We start from the raw sequence: 17,671 nt of genomic DNA on the forward strand, positions 1-17,671 counted from the left end.
TTTTCTCTGCTGGCAGACTTTGGAAACAAGGTTGCTCGTGTATTGACCATTTGATGCCGGCGGGGCCGCAGTACCAGAGTGCCATGGCCCCTGCGCCCCTTCCATCATGTGATCGCTTCGTTGCGGAGGAGTCGTCCCCTCTCCGTTTCTCATCACTGTAGATTGCGTCCTGCTCCACGCGATCTCCCCTAGCAAAACGAGCCGCCATTGTTTGACGTAGCTACGTCATGGGGCCCCTGGGGTGCCAGACCCCATGATGTCGTAGCTACACCCTGGAGCACACCAAGGGTTAAAGCAGCAATCCTTCCCAAAATGGTTATTGATTTTGGTACATGATTAGAGCCAGGGGGTCCCCCTGCGTTCCAGGGATTCCCTGTTTCCGGAGATATGTAGTTTTCGTTGCTTGTACATTTCTAGGATATTCCAAGATGGTACCTGTGGCCATCCAATCAGAACCCGCATTGTCATCAATTGCAGCTGCCTATTGGCCCTTGGTTTGTCAGCCATTTTCAATTGCCCAGAAGAGAGAAGCACCGACATCTAAAACAATAAATATCTCGGGGACCAGGGGTCCCAGAGATGAAAATAATGTGGATGTGCTCTGGGGGACCCCTAGTTCCAGTTGGGGAAAACAAAACAAAAAAAAAACCAGTCCTGTTTGCTGCTTTAAATATAGCCGTAATTAGATCATTTTAATTGTATTGTTGAGCAAAGTACAGTTATATATGCTGTCTTGATCCAGTAAAAGTATAGATTTGTTGCAGTTTCTTATTGCTTTTAATGGAATAACTTGAGCATTTCATACATGTGCATTTGACTTAAGCTCTGCCAATGCACCTAAAGAAGGGACTGGTGTAAGAAAATAAAAAACACCAGTACATCTGTGACGGACTCTCACATTAGAAGCACAGAAACATGTTTCTACGTTGTATGCAATAAAGCTTCCTGCATCAGAAATGGTATTGGCAACATCAAGATTGAGTGTTTCAGTGAGTACTTGCACTGATACTAAAACCGGTGACGCTTACTAAATATGTGCTCTGCTACGGGTTGTGTCCTGTTCAGCCATGCTTTAATGCACACACACTCTACCTTCAGTATGCCTGCTTGGTGATCATATCACATTTAGTTTATGTTTGCTTTAACACTGTTACTGCTGGAGTGGCCTGGAATGAAAAAGACTTCCGAAGAACTAGCTATTTAGTTTGTTATGTTGTTGCGTGCAGATGGGAGTGGAGACACGGCAAAGACTTTAGAAGCTCTGCATGTGAGAGTGAAACGCCAGGAGAACATTCTGCAGCGGTGCAAAGCATTGATCCGGTCGCAAAAGGAGCAGTCTGCTCAGCTTAGCAGTGAGAAGGAGGCTCTTCAGGAACAACTACAAGAAAGACTCCAGGAGCTTGAGAAGATTAAGGTACATTGATGATTTGTTGGGAGTGTGTCTAGAGCATTGGTGGGCGACAGGCGGCTTAACCACTGGCCACACCAGCAGCTCCCCCTCTCCCCAGTGCAGGGAGAGTGGAGATGTTGTTGGTGTGGATCATAGCTTCTTCCCATTCCCTCAGCTGCCTAATGCTAATCACTAAATCCCAATGTAAGTATAGTGGGACAGTATTCATGTGTGTGTGTTTTTCAAAGAGGTGATGCAAGTCTTCCAATATGTTTACATTTATTGATGCACTATGATCGACATTTCAGTCCAAGCCTGGACCTTTATCAAGAACCTTTTAAACTTTAACCCAGGCTGTGCTTAAAACCTGTGTAAGGCCGCGTCCATGTTTAGTGCTTGCCATGAGAGCGGTTTTAGTAGGGGCTCGCCTGCGCTTCCGCAAGCGCGCGGAAGCGTAGGTCTTAGGAAAATTTGAAATCTTCGCGCTTGCCGGAGCGCAGGGCCGGTCACATGAGCGGTTCACCCAATGAGGGCGAACCAGCTCCGTGACGTCACTGGCCCGCCCGCCGACACGCCCACAGACGGCGCGCTGTCTAAGGCCAGGGAAAGCACCCGCTTTTCCTCAGTCTCAGCGCGCCTCCGCACGCCAGCAAGAACCATGGACGAAGCCTAATACGGCAGGCATAAGCTTGTAGGGGTCCATGTTAAAATGGACAAGATCCAAACAGTGCCACACTGTGTGCTAATTTGCATGGGATTAGCCAGAATCCCTGGCTGAAGTGGAAGTATTGTATGGCAAGAGATAATTGGGAAAAGCAGGGTTGCAGACTATGCACTCACAAGCGGTATTTTTTAGTTTGCTGTACACGTGACTTTGCAAATGGATTTTTCCTTCTTTTTACCATAAACTTTTCTTCTTTGCCCAGTAAAAGGTATAACCCCCTCCCCACCCCACACACAAAAATATGAAACGTGATGTTTTACGAGACTTGTCTGGTATTTTAGGAACTTCACACTAGTGAGAAGACTAAGCTGATTACCCAATTACGAGATGCCAAGAATTTGATTGAGCAGCTCGAACAAGATAAGGTAAACAGGAAACTGATGTACGTTAAAAGAATTTGACATTTTGATGTCGGGAATGAAGCTAGGAGATGATCTGTTAACACCTTCCCTCAATAGCGTGTTCATTGTGTAAACTATTACAAACCTCTGACCATGGAGCCCACTGGTCCAAATAAATACTTCTATTAATTTAAACAAAAAACAATCACACACTTTTTGAAGAAGCAAGAAAAATATTGATTTATACAGCAGAAATTATACAAAGAACCAGAATTTTGTTCCCTCAAGATTCATACCCAAATTCTTTACACGAATGTACTAATGCAAATATTTCTCTTCATTCATGAAACCGTGTGCCATTGTTTTCTTGTTTAAAGGAGCAATCCAAGCGTTTTTTTTTTTAAAAAAACACAGGATTGAAGCAGGACGTCTTCAAAGCTGAACCTCATTAATTTCAGCTACAAGGACCCCCTGTTTCCGGCGATTCTTATCTCTGTAGGGGATGACAGTAGCCTCGCTAGGTGGGCTATAAAGTTGAAAGCTCCCTCGTCACATGGGCCAATAGGAACGCTACTACCCTTATGATGTCACAGGTCGCTGGACCTTTGAAAAGCAGTCATTACTTGATCCTCACAATGCCAACTAGCTGAGCCGTAGCGGCTACTGGAACCGCCTACAGAGCTAAATCTCCGGAAGCAGCGTGTCCCAGGAGCGGAAATTAATGGGGCTTGGCTCCGGAGGCCCCTTACTTCAATGCTATGTTAATTTATTTTATTTTTTTCCCACAAAAAGCGCTTGGATTGCCTTTTTAAAATAACTGAACTGATTTATTTTTGGCAAGTCCTGCATCTGGAACATGCAGTATTTTTGATTCATACTGTACTATGCATGACGGACCATACTGTCAATTGCTTATTTCTTTACAGTAATATATTCATGATCATGTAAACGATTCTTTAATAACGTGTGCTTGTTTAGAGGGTGCGGTCATCTCTCCTTCTTGTTTAGATTTGAGGTCCCACTTGGCAACAGTTTGTAGATTGTTGTAACAGCTCAAACACATTTAGCACTGGTTTCATACCTATGATATAATATAATTCCAAATATTGGCTTAAAACCACAGCTACATTTATTTTGGAATGCACAAGACATAGGACATTTGTTTAGGGATAATGCCAATGTAAAGACAAAAACATGCAACAGCAACTCCAAAGTTGTAAGAATCATGGGTGAGTTTTAATGTAATCCATAATCCCTGTGTGCATTATTTTATGACAATATTTCTCCAAAATATACATTTGCTGGAGGATTTTACAATTATGTATTTGACTTTACGTATACAATATGTTTTGTTCTCTTTTCTTCTTGATTCTTGACGCTGTGTTTATAGTGGAAAAGGCAAAGTTAAGGCAATCTATGTCTAATAGAAGGTCCCATGAAACTTCAATTTTTAAATTAATGTTTTCTTTTTATTTGTTTTAACCTGTTGATGCCGTTTGTTAATTCCACGTGTCTCGGTCTTCATGTACATACAGTACTGTTGTAAACCTCAGTTTTCGTAAACCTCTGTTTTCATAATCCTCTGATAAAGGATATCTAGAGTAATTGTTATAGTGCTCTATTGACATTGAACACCACAACGGCTGGCACGCACAATATCCAGTCACCATCATGGGTCAATCACAAACTCTGCTCTCTTGTGAGCTGCGGCTGCGATCAGAACAAAAAAGTAGGACTTCTTCCCTTATTACCGACATCAGGACCTTATGATAACTACAGAAGCGATCACAGGGTTGAAGTGTGAGGATGTTCATAGCACTGTGATGCTGCAGGCATTCTAGCACTGCAAAGTCTTAAATGCTATTCGTATAATGTCCAATTCATACGGACTGATGTTATACTGTACGAATATAGTCTCTGTATAACCAGTAATTCCAATTCTTTTGACATGGTTCAGTTTGACATTTATTGACCTTTTTATGTGGGTTTAAAACTGAAATTGTTATCCTCTGCATCAGAAAAAGGACTCTCCTATTCAGCCATAAAATGTACCTATTTATTGTATGATTTCCGATGAGAATTGGAATGTGGGAAAAAATAACATTGTAAATCTTGTAAGATTACTTTGCTTTTCTGTGCTTTCCCAGTTATTTATTTTGTGTGTGGAAGGGATAAAGAAACGTCATATGAATATTTTTTTAATATAGTGTGGGAAATGACCATTAACTGAAAATATTAATTCAAAGAGAATATTCTGGAAATTGTAACTTGAAATGAATTAATAAGTCAACGAATCAGTGTGTGTTTTTATTGGTCTCACATTCAGTCTTCTCTTCCCCCCAGGGCATGGTCATTGCCGAAACCAAACGACAGATGCACGAGACCCTTGAGATGAAGGAAGAGGAGGTTTCCCAGCTTCGTAGCCGGGTCAAGCAGCTAACTACACAGTGTGAGGAGCTGAAAGAGCAGAAGGAGAAGTCTGAGAAATCCAGTAAGAAGCTTGTCTATTATTAATAATAATATCATCATTTACAATGCGTCAACATAGTCTGTAGCGCAGTACAATAGGCTTGGAGGACAAAAACCTTGAAATAAACATATATTGTTGCAGTAGGGAAGGAGGTTGTGCCGTAAAGAGCTGACAATCTGTAAGGTAGGGTAAGTGGAAACACAGGGTACTGGGGGAGGGGAAGGTTGTTGTGTACCGGATAGTTGCTTGTTATGTGAACGAGATGGCGTTTGGGGAAAAACTGGAAAATTCACATTGTTGTTCTCTGGTCCATATGGACCAATAATAATAATAACAAAAATAATTTTCCAGATACAAGTCCCTGTCTTGTAGAGATTATAGTCTAATTTCAGTGCCTGGGACACATGGAGATACTGTAGATTGATTTGGCGAAGGTCACAAGGCGAGCAGAAACTGGGATCCAAACTGGATTCACTTGCTACAAAATCAGTGACATTACCACTGAGACTCCATTGGCACATCCAATCTAACAGATAATATACAGTGGGGGAGCTCAAGTTTCTTCCATGTCTTGTTGATGGAATGACATATATTTATACATCATTCTTTGCGATAACCTTTTAATGGACCAACACATTTTTACCTTGAAAAGCTTCCTCCAGCTAACCTTCTACCTTCATCAGTTAGAGGTAATCCGCACATATTACTTAATTACATTACATGGTAAATGAGGTTGAAAAAAGACATATGTTCATTAAGTTCAAACTATGTTAAATTTAGATGAAAGATACTTTTTCTATATTTGTATTTACAGTATATTGATCCAGAGGAAGGCAAACAAATAAACCCAGAGAAACTTTATCCAATTATATCTCATAAGTGGAAAAATAAATTCTCATTCCCCCTCATTCTCCGGTGGAAAAATGTATTCCTTCCTGACTTCAGTAATGGCAATCAGATTTCTCCCTGGATCAACACCCTTTCCACATTTACTTACAGTATTTAATATATCCCTGTATACCTTTCCTTTATTTATATAAAAAAAAAAAAGATGAATGTTCTTAACATTTTATTAGAAAAGCTCTTCACTAACTAAAGCTTCCATCAGAAATACCTTTGTATTATGTTGTGTAAAATCAGAAAACCACAAGCCGGCTTCAGTTCTTGCCCCTATGACTTTCACTGAGCAATGTTCAAACAAAACTTTGGAAAGCGAGTTAGTGCTCCCAGTGATATACAGTATAGTGTACAGCTGCATCTAGGAAAAACTCTCATGTTGGATCTCTCGACTTAATGCCTACGTGTTGCGATTTTCACTGCTCTGGTGCGGCTACAGCTTTGGCGGCCCCAAGGACAGTAAGCGGCCCAGGAGGATTAACTCTTCTGGTTTTCATGCTTCTGAATGGGACCCCACAGCATTAATCCTTCACTTGAATGGTCCATTTGCAGGAAGAGAATACCGGGATTCACCTTCACATCTCTCTGCCTTGAGCTGTGTCCCTGCTCACTGAAGGTAAGCAGGGCTGTATTTCGTTCCCCCTGGATGACGTAGATGTCCTTATATGGGGCTCTACATCATGAGGGGGAGGCTAGATGGCCATATTTGGTCATCTACATAATCAAGGGGCTGGACAGGACACGTAACACGCTAGAGTTTCTTGGGGGGGCGCAGAAGTCATAGAGGTCCCGAACTCTCCCCCAGGTATTTAAATTAAATGCTGGGGACTGTGTGAGGCCTCTATAATACTTACCTTCCCTTACAGCGACGCGTCGTCCTAGTAACCCGGCGTCAAATGATGCCGCGGGGTCACGTTACCATGGTGTTGGGGTCGAGCAGGGGTGTGGGCGCGAGGCGCCGAGAAGAGCAGGCAGGGATGCGCACGTGGAAAAGTTTGCACACCCCTGATGTAGATGACCAAATATGGGCATCTAGCATCCCCTAATGATGTAGAGCCCCATATAAGGACATCTGCGTCATCCAGGGAGAACGAAATACAACCTGTATCTCTTATCTTCAGCGAGCAGGGACACCTATCCAGATGGCGAGATGCAGAGACGGCTGCAGACGGCTGCGCGTCTCATCTGAAAGGTGAATCCCGGTATTCTCTCCCTGCAAATGGCAGATTCAAGTGAAGGAATAACGCTGTGGGGTCCCATTCAAAAGCGTGGAACCCTGCAGCGTTAGTCCTTCATGGCCACAAGCCTTTGCTGTTCTTTTGGCTGTGGAGGGGCTTTGTTTGGGCTGCAGGTTTCCCCTTTTTTTCCGCGGCCACAAGGACAGGAAGTCTGACTACATCAATACACTACTGTGCTTCTGTACCAATGTAGTTACTAGATCAGGGCACTGCACCACGGGTATAAGGCTCGAGAGTGAGATGCTCTTCTCACTTACTTACTCTGGCTCACTCTTCATATTTGTAGTCAAAGAGTTTTTTTTACTTTATCTGGTGCTCTAAGGAAAAAGCCAGGCATCAGATCCTAGATACAGATGAACTGTCCGCGCTCGAGCTGTCCAAAGGCGAAGGTCCCCCCTTGCTGCTAACGGTGCATGAGCACCTCCTCAAAGTACTCCTAAAGGGGGCTCCAAAAAAATGGAGTCCCCAAAGATAAACAGCGCACAGAGCGCACCGGGGGTTAAAAAACAATAATAGTATAGAGCTTTGCTCTGCTCATAGGATAACATGCATACTATGAGTACATGTGACCCACCAAAGATCACATAACACCTAAGTGGTGTAAGAACAATTTATTCATATGACATAAAATAGATGATAAAAACACATGTAATGATTAACATCTGGAAGGAGCATTGACATTAGGCATACTCACTGAAGCTGAGTTTGAGTTTCTCTTTATCTCCACTCCCACCGTTCCAATCTTTTATTATATCCCAAAAATTCACAAGTCACTTATATCCCCCCGCCCCCCCCCCCCCGGTCGCCCTATTATTTCTGGTATTGGTTCTATTACGTCACATTTGTCTCTTTATGTTGATTTGTATCTACAGTCATTGGTCAAGTCACTCCCTTCGCACCTCAAGGATACCACCATGGTGCTACAAGTTTGAGTGACTTTCCTTGGCATGAGGGTTACAGGCTTGCAACCTTAGATGTTCAAGCTTTGTATACAAGCATACCTCATGATAAGGGTGTGCTGGCAGTTGAACATTTCCTCCTAGCCGATAACACACTACCCCGCTCACAAATAGATTTTATTTTACAGTCTATTAGTTTCATTTTGGATCCCTATTTTATGTTTGATTCAAACTATTATTTGCAGATTGTAGGCACAGCGATGGGGACTACATTTGCCCCATCGTTTGCCAAACCTGTACATGGGGCGATGGGAGTGTGGTTATGTCACGGGGGTGCCTCTTCCACAACTTAAATTGTGGAGGAGGTACATAGATGACATTGTGATCATATGGGAGGGGAGAAAAAGCCTCTTACTTGGAATTTGTGGACACATTGAACAACAACGACCTGAATCGGAAATTTAGTGGTGAAAATAGTACAGATTCCATACACTTTCTTGATCTGGAAATATATGTTGACAACAATTCCATTCATACAAAGACGCACTTCAAAGCCACCAATGTTAATTCATACCTGCATCCCATGAGTTGCCATGACACTAGGTGGATCAATAATATCCCATTTAATTAATGTTTGAGATTAAAAAGGAACAATACCAAAGAGCAGGACTATGACCAAGAGGCCCTGTTTCTCAAGAGTAGATTCCTTGGTAAAAACTATGATGGCAACATAATAGAGGATGCCATGAGGAAGATTAAAAAGATTAAACGGAACACATTAATCAACTATAAAACCGAATCGGGGAGTGCACACACTAGAGACAAAAGGAAGGGGTTGATAACTACTGGTAATAAAACTCCTATTTTTATAACACAGTTTAGTGGGGCTAATGGCTCCATTAGACGTGTTCTATCTAAACACTGGGGGGTCCTCAAACTAGATCCTATATTGGGCCCTCTACTTAAAACTAGACCGGATATTGTCTTGAGACGGGCCCAAAACTTGAAAGGGATATTAGCCCTATGTCAAGTACCATCAAGGGCAAAGATAGGAGGCACTCTAGGGTCTCTTTTAGGAATAGTTGGTAATTTTAAATGTGGGAGATGTAAGGCGTGTAATCACATAAGGGGGGAGAAAAAAATCACATCGTCCACTACGAACAAAACATTTACAATAAAGAATTTTATTAATTGCCTCACCACACACATGGTTTACGTCTTACAATGTCCGTGTAAGTTACAGTACATTGGTAAGACCAAGAGGGCCTTTAAAGTTCGTATGTTGGAGCATTTGAGGAGTATTAAGAATATCCCCACATTGCTGGAGAAAGGCTTCCCCCTGACCCCACTTTTAAAACATTATAAAGAGGTTCATAATTGTGATCCTTCTTCTGTATCATTTATGGGTATTGACACTATTCCACGTCACCCTAGACAAGGGAACAGGGATCTTGTCTTACACAAAGAACAATACTGGATCTATGTATTTGATTCCAGGTACCCAAAACTCTTTAATGAGCTGATTTGAACTCAAACTGTTTCTGAGATAGACGGGTAATATTATAATGAGAGATGCACTGTTTTAGAATGACCAAATGCTAGTTAAGTAGTTTTTTGTTATTATTGTCATTATTACATACTATGTAGTAAGACTAATTTTCATTACACGTGTATATGTATGTATGTTCTATTATTCATGAGTTTTTATCTTTATTTTATTTTTATGTCGGTTTTTAGCTGTATGATGGCTTAACTGCTCCATATCAACATTATGACTATGTATTCTTAGCACTGCCAGTATTGTTTATGATGATGATGTTTATGGTATATAATGTACAGTGACGTCAGCATTTGACTTTAAGGGAGATAAGTCATGCCTCATATAGGTGTGCATAATGTATAGTATTGGTAGCTCCAGCTTGCCTAATCATCCCCCTCCCTTAGTGGCAGGGTGGGAGTATACCTGCAGTGGGGAGGAGCTCACACATGGGCTGGTAATTAGAGACTCTATAAGAACACGTGGGTGACCTCTTACGTGTCCTCCTGACGAAGCACGTGGTTGCGAAATGCGTAGAGGTCACGTGAGGTCACCATACGCGTCTGCTGTTCGGCTGGGGTGGATGCTTTTCCTGGTAGCTCCTGCTGTGTTGTGATCCCCGCCACTGGTGTAGTCCGGACCTTTGACATCAGTGAGCAGCTCCAGCTTGTGCTCCGTGGTAGGTAAACCCCTACAGCTTGCACCCAGCAGTGGGGTTTTCTGTTTGTTTATTTGTTTTAGCCTTTATTTATTTATTTTTTGGTATTTAGGGCTGTTGTGACCACAGGGTTACATTGTAAGCTAACATGCTGAGTACCCTTGGCTGTTTTTAGTAGTTAAGCAGCGGCTTAGGAACCGTCTGCATAGAAGTGTTGTGGTCTAGCAGGAACTTATTTTAATCATTACATGTGTTTTTATCATCTATTTTATGTCATATGAATAAATTGTTCTCACACCACTTAGGTGTTATGTGATCTTTGGTGGGTCACAAGTGGTACTCATAGTATGCATGTTATCCTATGAGCAGAGCACAGCTCTATACTATTATTGGTTTTTAACCCCCGGTGCGCTCTGTGCGCTTTCTGTTTATCAGATCCTAGACTTTCAGTTTCAAGCACAATGTCTTGATACACTGGGCTATATGTGTGGGGGAAAAGGGTGAGTGGGGGAGCTGTATTCTATCACTTTTTATTTTCGAGATCAAAAACTGCATATAGTGATTTTGAAATGATGTAATAATGACTGGGATTAACTGCCTTTTCTGGAACATGACCTTATTTAAAAAAAAAAAATAATAATAATACAAAAAAAAATAATTATATTTATATATATATATATCATTATAGTTCAGATATAGGCTTATTTCCATTTGTATCAGGTTCCAGCACTTTTTTCCCCTATAAAAAAATAAATAAAAATTTGCACGACTGGTGATACTGTACCTCAGGGAGCACAAATGGGGTTGCAGTGCCACCTTGATGAAAAAAACAAAAAGAGAGACAGCGCAAAAAACCTCATTGTGCAATATATAAACAAAATTGTATTGGTAAACTGGTAAGTATCACACGTACATCAATATGGTAAAAATTAAGCTGGACATGTTACCACTCTGTGCTCTGGATAGGGGTCACCCGGATCAGCTCACTTCCCGCAGGTTCCGTGGAACAATTGTAGACCGTATGGTAGATCAGCCCGGCAAGATGCAGACACAGCGATCGCCGCCACAGGGGAACTGCCGCCACAAAGGAAGAAACTGCTCCGGTTCCAGCCACCGTAGTAGGGAGTCTCACAACCGGCAAATAACTCCTCAATCGCCAGCTGCAGGTACAGTGACCACCGCCACACAGGAAGAAACTGCTCCGGCTCTAACCACCGCAACGGGGGGAGCCTCACAACCGGCAACTCACTCCTCGAACGCCAGACGCGCACCAGTGACGTCACCAAGCGGCGTCAGCGTAGGATCAGTGTCGCACGCGAATGAGTCACCGCGTGGGGGAGATAGAAGTCCCGCAAATGTCCAGAGTTCCTGATAGACACAAATAAATGGCATAAAAACCTCCAATAGGTAAAAAGTGAATGCGCCCTCAATCCAACGCGTTTCGTGTATAAAACACTTTGTCGGGAAATTTTTTCCCTTTGCCACCTTGATGAGCAATATTTACTGTTGGTTAGCACTTATTGAAAAAGTGTTGTGTTATAAACCTAAAACTAAATGCAGAAGGAGGCCTATTGTAAATGTAAGTATTGATATAGCAAGCCTTTTTTGTAAAGGTTTTATCTTTCACTATCCACAAATTGCAGGAACTGCTGTACTTGAGTGAGTGCAGATCCATATCACAATCCCTCCAGCATAAAAATATGTACCCGATTGTCAGGATACATATCGTTTTAATGAAGTTTTGTAACAAGTAAATAGCAGTGTTGTATGCGATAAAATGTTAATATAAGACCCAGCAAATAAAAATATCACTTGTGAGCACATTCACATGTCTCAGACAGGTCTGTAATCCTGTCTTTCCCCATTGTCTCTTAGCATACTGTAGAATGCGTCCACTGCAGCTAGGGATTCTGGGAAATGACATGCAAATGAGTACAGTGTGTCACCTTTTGCCACCGTAACTTATTTAATGTGTAATATAAAACACCAAATTCTATGTCTGTTGCATTATGTTTTGAGAGCCAGCTCTGGCAAAAGGCGATCTTTCTCTGCATTATGCAGTATAATCCTGCATTTTAAATAACGTGCATTCAAATTCCCTGCATTTTAACAAAGCACATAACGGATTTGCTATGCACAATTAATGAGGATTTATTTGTTTACCTTTTTGAAGACCCTAATCAAAGTTATTACTATGAATACTTTGTTTTGTTTGTTTTTTAATCGTATTCATTGTGTGCATCACAGGGGTAAGTCTTTGCAAAAATACTTTTGTCTTCAATGTCCATTGTAAATAAGAATGTGCTGTATACTTTTAAAGCGCTGGCACTGCTTATTATACGTGCGTTTATGTTAGCAGAGGTCATACAGATTTTTTTGATTTTTTTTTAAACACATATCAAAGGTTTCAAATTCCAAATAAAGATTTTTTTTTTTTAAACGTATCTTTTTATTTAAGATTTTTCAAACATAAATGGGAAGGGGATGGGTACAGAAAAAAAGGGGAGAGAGGGGGGGGGCAACCATTTTGTATCAGAATTCTTATCGACAACAGTCACATTACATATCATACCATATTTTATAAAATGTTATCAATAACATTTTATCAGCAACATATCCTACACTCATCACTCCCAGATCCTCTATCCTATTGGGTCTCACCCCTATCCAATATCCCAGGGATCCCTGACTCTCAAACTTCCTTGTGGTATGATTCAGGGGTACTTTATAGGAACAAATCCTCCCTAAGTCTCCTGGGCAGAAAGTGTATCGCACAGCGGATGCTAATGCCAATTATTGACTATGGAGACATAGTATATGGCTCGGCACCCCAAACCCACCTTAGCAAACTTGACACCCTCTACAATTCAATTTGTCGTTTTGTTCTCCAATGCAACTACAACACACATCACTGCGAAATGCTCAAAGAACTAGATTGGTCATCACCAGAGTCTAGGCGCAAAGTTCACCTTTCCTGTCTTGCTTTTAAATTCTTCATGGGCAAGTTACCCAGCTATCTGAACAAGCTCCTCACCCCTACCACATGCAGCACTTATCACCTGAGATCAGACTCCAAAAGACTGTTGCATTTCTTTAAGCATGTTCTGGAGGTCCTGTTTAGTAATTACTGTGTCTCCCTCTACCATACTCAGCTCTCTGTCAGAAACAGCTCTCCCCACTGCCTCCTCCCCTACTGTGGCCCTCTCTACCGGGTTTCTCATGGTGGCCTTTCTGTCAGGTATATCCTCCTCAGGTCCTGCAACATGCGCCTCTCATTCTCTGGCTGTTGCAGCCGCGCGCTCCCATACGCTCAGCTCGGCGGCGCCATTTTTGTTTTTCCTTCTCCCCCTCCTTGCCGCTGGCTGCCCGCGGCTGTAGCGGGAGAGATCTGGGATTCCTGGCTTCGGCGTTTTCGGCCATCCCCGCTGGTTCCCCCGGCTGATGCAATGTCCCGCAGGGCCGATCGGAGCGGTGATCAGGGGTTAATTTGAAATCTTTCGGCGGAGTGCACAGAGCTTCCTTAGCTTGCGTGCATCCGCAATGACATCCGCGATGACGTCACGTGCGTGCCTCCCAAACAAAGATTTTAATGTCTTGTTATTTAGACACTACCTCACTTCAGGGCCTCCTTGGCATGCGACAATGTGACATTGACTTGTGCCAGAGCTAAACGAAAGAACTTAAGCCCTGAAATGCCTTCAAAGGGAAGCCCATGGAGAAGCCTTTACAGTCCTGCCCTCTTAACAACTTTATTGAAGGTACAATAAATTAATATCAATAAGTCCGATTTCTGAAACACCTTCAGTGTCGTTTTTCATATTTGTTTTAATTCTGGTGTATTGTAGGCTTTAACAGCATACCCAATAAATGCTGGTTATAAGCTAATTAGGCCTAGTCACTATTGCTATCCACTGGAAATGTTCGTTCAGATCAATATTTTTCTAAAGTTGGAAACTTTCCAATTAAATGAAAACAGGATTGAAAAAAAAACACCCCCAAAAAACACGTATGAGCCAAGTGAATGACACAGAAAATATAAATAGCGATGCAGAGTAAATGACTAGAGGGCGATTGACCCCACATGCAGCTTTTATATTCAAGACACAACACCAGCATTACATGTTAAAAAAAAAAAAATGCTCCCTAGGTCTTCAAGGGGCTGAACCACGTTTATTTCAGCTCTTGAGGAGCTCCTGCTTCCCCACATACTTAAATTAGAAGGGGGTGCCGGTATCTCAGGTCCGTTTAAAGGTCCAGAGGCACACCGGCCAATAGGAAGTCACAAGAGATGACATTGCAGTTTCCTATTAGCCCACAGGACTTTTAAACCGCCATATTGATTGCCCCACCTGGGCTCCTACCAGCATGACCTATGGAGATAAGTATCTCAGGAAGCAGGTACCCGGAGCTGATTATAACACGGTTCAGCTCTGGAGATTCCCCTGCTTCAAACCTATTAAAACAAGAAAATGCAATGCCGCTTTCTACTTCACCATGTATCCACACCTGAACTGTGCACAAACACAGACACTGTACAGTACAGTTTGACACTGTTGTCCTTTGCACTTTTTTTTATTTATATTTTATACATTTAAAACACTAAAACCTACAATACAAAACACTAGCTGTCATAATTATTTGAAAACATTTATTTTTGTAAATGTAAAAAAATTTGAAAGATGTTTATTTTTTAACATTTATAACATAAGAAATGTGTTTTTAATAAATGACAATTTAACCTAAAACACTCATAGCCCCTCAATACCTGAACCTGACAGGTACTGTACCTTCTTTTAAACTGCTGCACCTCAGACAGTACTTGAGCTGTGAAACACACCACCTCCCGCTTTTGTTCTGGCAGCCATTTTTTCTTCTGCGTCAGGGATGCGAGAAGGAGAAGCATGTAGTGAGTGTCTCTCAGAGCTACCCAGCTATTTTTAAAGACGTCTACTTACTGTCATCTAAAATGTGTAGGATCTACGCAATCAGATACATTTGGGGTCTATGTATCAAGCCTAAGGCCTCAGGCATGGTCAGCGCTTAGGCGCTGACCCGTGCTAAGGCGCGCTGCTGCTCGGCAGTGAGCCCCTGCAGCCGCAATGAGAGCGGCTTTAGCAGGGGCTTGCGGAAGCGTGTGTCTTAACAAATCTTTAGTTTCGGCGCTCACGGGAGCGCAGGGCCGTCACGTGAGCGGTTCGCCCAATGAGGGCGATCCAGCTCCGTGACGTCACTGGCCCGCCCCCCAGACACGCCCACGGACGGCGCGCACTCTAAGGCCAGGGAAAGCACCGCTTTCCCTCAGCCTCAGCGCGCCTCCGCACGGCTTAAGTCACTATGGACTTAGCCTAAAGTGGTGCAATTCTGAATTGTACTCATTTTTCCTTGATAGATATAATTCCCCTCCCTGTGAAGAAAAGGGAAAGCAAGAAAAGCTGCTTCCAGAGTTTTCTTTAGGGTCCAAGTAAAGGTAACTGGAAGATTTGCACCAGGGCCCTTGCGATTTTAGTAGCGCTGGCATACACAATACATATACAGTATGCATTTGTCAGATGCTTGCTAGGGATTTAGAAGTAATTGATACTGCATGGATTCCAAAGATGAAATCGGCTAGTCCGAGTAATAAAACTTGTGAAAAATAAGTACAAATTCAGATCACCAGATATTTTTTTTAATTTGTTAACAAATATATCTTAAATCAAGATCTACTTTTTAAAAGTACATAGTTCGACATGGCTACTGTATGTCTTCTCATCGCATTGCTATCCCAGATATGCTTCTAAGTGCAACATCATCTTAAATAAAAATGGACGTGTCTCGAGTAGGTAATATATCCAGTGTATGGTGGGGTTTTAATACCCTAGCAGTTAATACCTACATTTGTACACTAACTCTCAGATTCTACATAGATAGAAAATGCAACATTCATGCATTAAAAAAATAAAATAAAAATTATTACCAATTATTATATATTGCTGTTGTTGACTTTACCGATTTACGTTTTTTTTTTTGTTAAAAATCTTTAGAACCTGGAAGTCGAGTACGATTATTGTTGTCATTTATCAGAACAGCCCACCATCAAGAATAGTACTGAAATGGGATTATTTATTGGACGGAGATTGCGGTGTTAATTACAACCTTTCATGGCTAGCAAACTAACCTTCGAGTACTAACTCCTCCAAAATTAACTGCCTTCAATTTTGAGTCGTCAATGTTAAGAAACTAATTTCCAGAAAGGGTAGCATAAATATTGCTTTCTGTATCTACCATTTATTCCCACCCGTGACTGCTTCTCAGACCGGCTTTCGTGATATGTCATGTCAGCCAGCTGTTTCACATATACACAGAGCGAGCAATTTTCCTTGTCAGACCTGTCACTGGTCCGATGGATTCAAGATGTATAAGCTAAAGATATTTCCTACTAAATGGTAGTGAGAAAAAAAGCTACAGTACGATGTCTGCAACTGGAGTAATTAAACTTTTAACACAAGCCTATACTTAAATCTGCTGATGTGAGTTGGTGGCCATGGATACTTGGAAGTCTGTGAACTAAAATAAAAGATCAGGTACATACATTGCAGATTACTGACAGACTGCCATTTTTTGGATAACATTTCCTGCGATGCCTTTTTCTGAAAGGCTGTCTGTCTACATTGTAAGTTGAAATGTTATGTTTCAGGGGCCGTTCTTCAGATTTACTGTATTTTAATCTTGCTTTATTTTCTAGAACGATGTTTTATTTCACCACGTCTGTTGTTCTTGGGAACTGGTTTGGTTCAACTTCTACTGTAGTCAAGAGAACAGCTTTACTTCACCTCATAGATTATACTTACGATCCGACATGGTTCAAATCGTAGGTTAATTATAAGAGAACTGTTTTAGTTTACCTCATTGACAGTCTCTTGACTACTGATTTAGTTCAGGCCAGAAGGTATTCAAAAGGGCTATTTTATTTTTCATGTGTGGGGGATTTATTTAAAGTCTTCTGGCTGCACAACTGGGGTAAATCTGGAGCAAAACAACCCAGATTCATCAGCGAGAGATAATGTTTGATTTGATAAATTTGGTGCACTTTATATGCCTTTTCTGTTAATGTGTACCAACAAATGCAGGGAACCATTAAAATTACCCTTGATTTCCTTCCTACATTAAACATGCATTACGTCAGGGGAGCGCTTTCTTTTTCTCCTGCGCCCCCCTCTCTGCACGCACCGCACCCCTCCCCCCTACCTTTGTTCAGACGTTCTGGGGGTCATGACGTCACGTCATGGCAACGTGATGTCACATGACCCCGCATCGTAATTTGAAGCCCCATGGCGATGCGTCTCCAGAAGCCGTCTGAACCAAGGTAAGTGCAGTTTACAGAGGCCTTCGCCGTTTCCCCTGCATTTAATTTAAATGACTTCGGGAAGCGGTGGGGCACCTCTGCATTACGTTATGGCTAATACTTTGTTAAATTTTTCCCTCATATGGTTTATACTTGCCATATTTTGTACATTGGAGCAAAATGAAACATCCCA

The 17,671-nt window shown here is 41.9% G+C and overlaps 2 protein-coding genes across 6 annotated transcripts in view; one reads left to right on the forward strand and one right to left on the reverse strand.

The window, feature by feature from the left end:
- The window catches only part of LRRFIP2 (LRR binding FLII interacting protein 2), a 501,877-nt gene that overhangs the window by 387,938 nt on the left and 96,268 nt on the right, over positions 1 to 17,671 (reverse strand). The window lies entirely within an intron of this gene.
- The window catches only part of GOLGA4 (golgin A4), a 145,226-nt gene that overhangs the window by 55,506 nt on the left and 72,049 nt on the right, over positions 1 to 17,671 (forward strand). For all 5 annotated transcript variants that reach the window (XR_012799195.1, XM_075586516.1, XM_075586517.1 and 2 more), the window contains 3 exons: positions 1,227 to 1,414; positions 2,396 to 2,479; positions 4,799 to 4,946. Coding sequence is in view for 4 of the 5 variants with exons in the window: in XM_075586516.1 (XP_075442631.1) it covers positions 1,227 to 1,414; positions 2,396 to 2,479; positions 4,799 to 4,946 (420 nt within the window). In the remaining variant the exon portion in view is untranslated. The remainder of the gene's footprint in view (positions 1 to 1,226; positions 1,415 to 2,395; positions 2,480 to 4,798; positions 4,947 to 17,671) is intronic.

The sequence above is a fragment of the Ascaphus truei genome, chromosome 2 (genome assembly GCF_040206685.1).
Source record: "Ascaphus truei isolate aAscTru1 chromosome 2, aAscTru1.hap1, whole genome shotgun sequence".
NCBI lineage: Eukaryota > Metazoa > Chordata > Amphibia > Anura > Ascaphidae > Ascaphus > Ascaphus truei.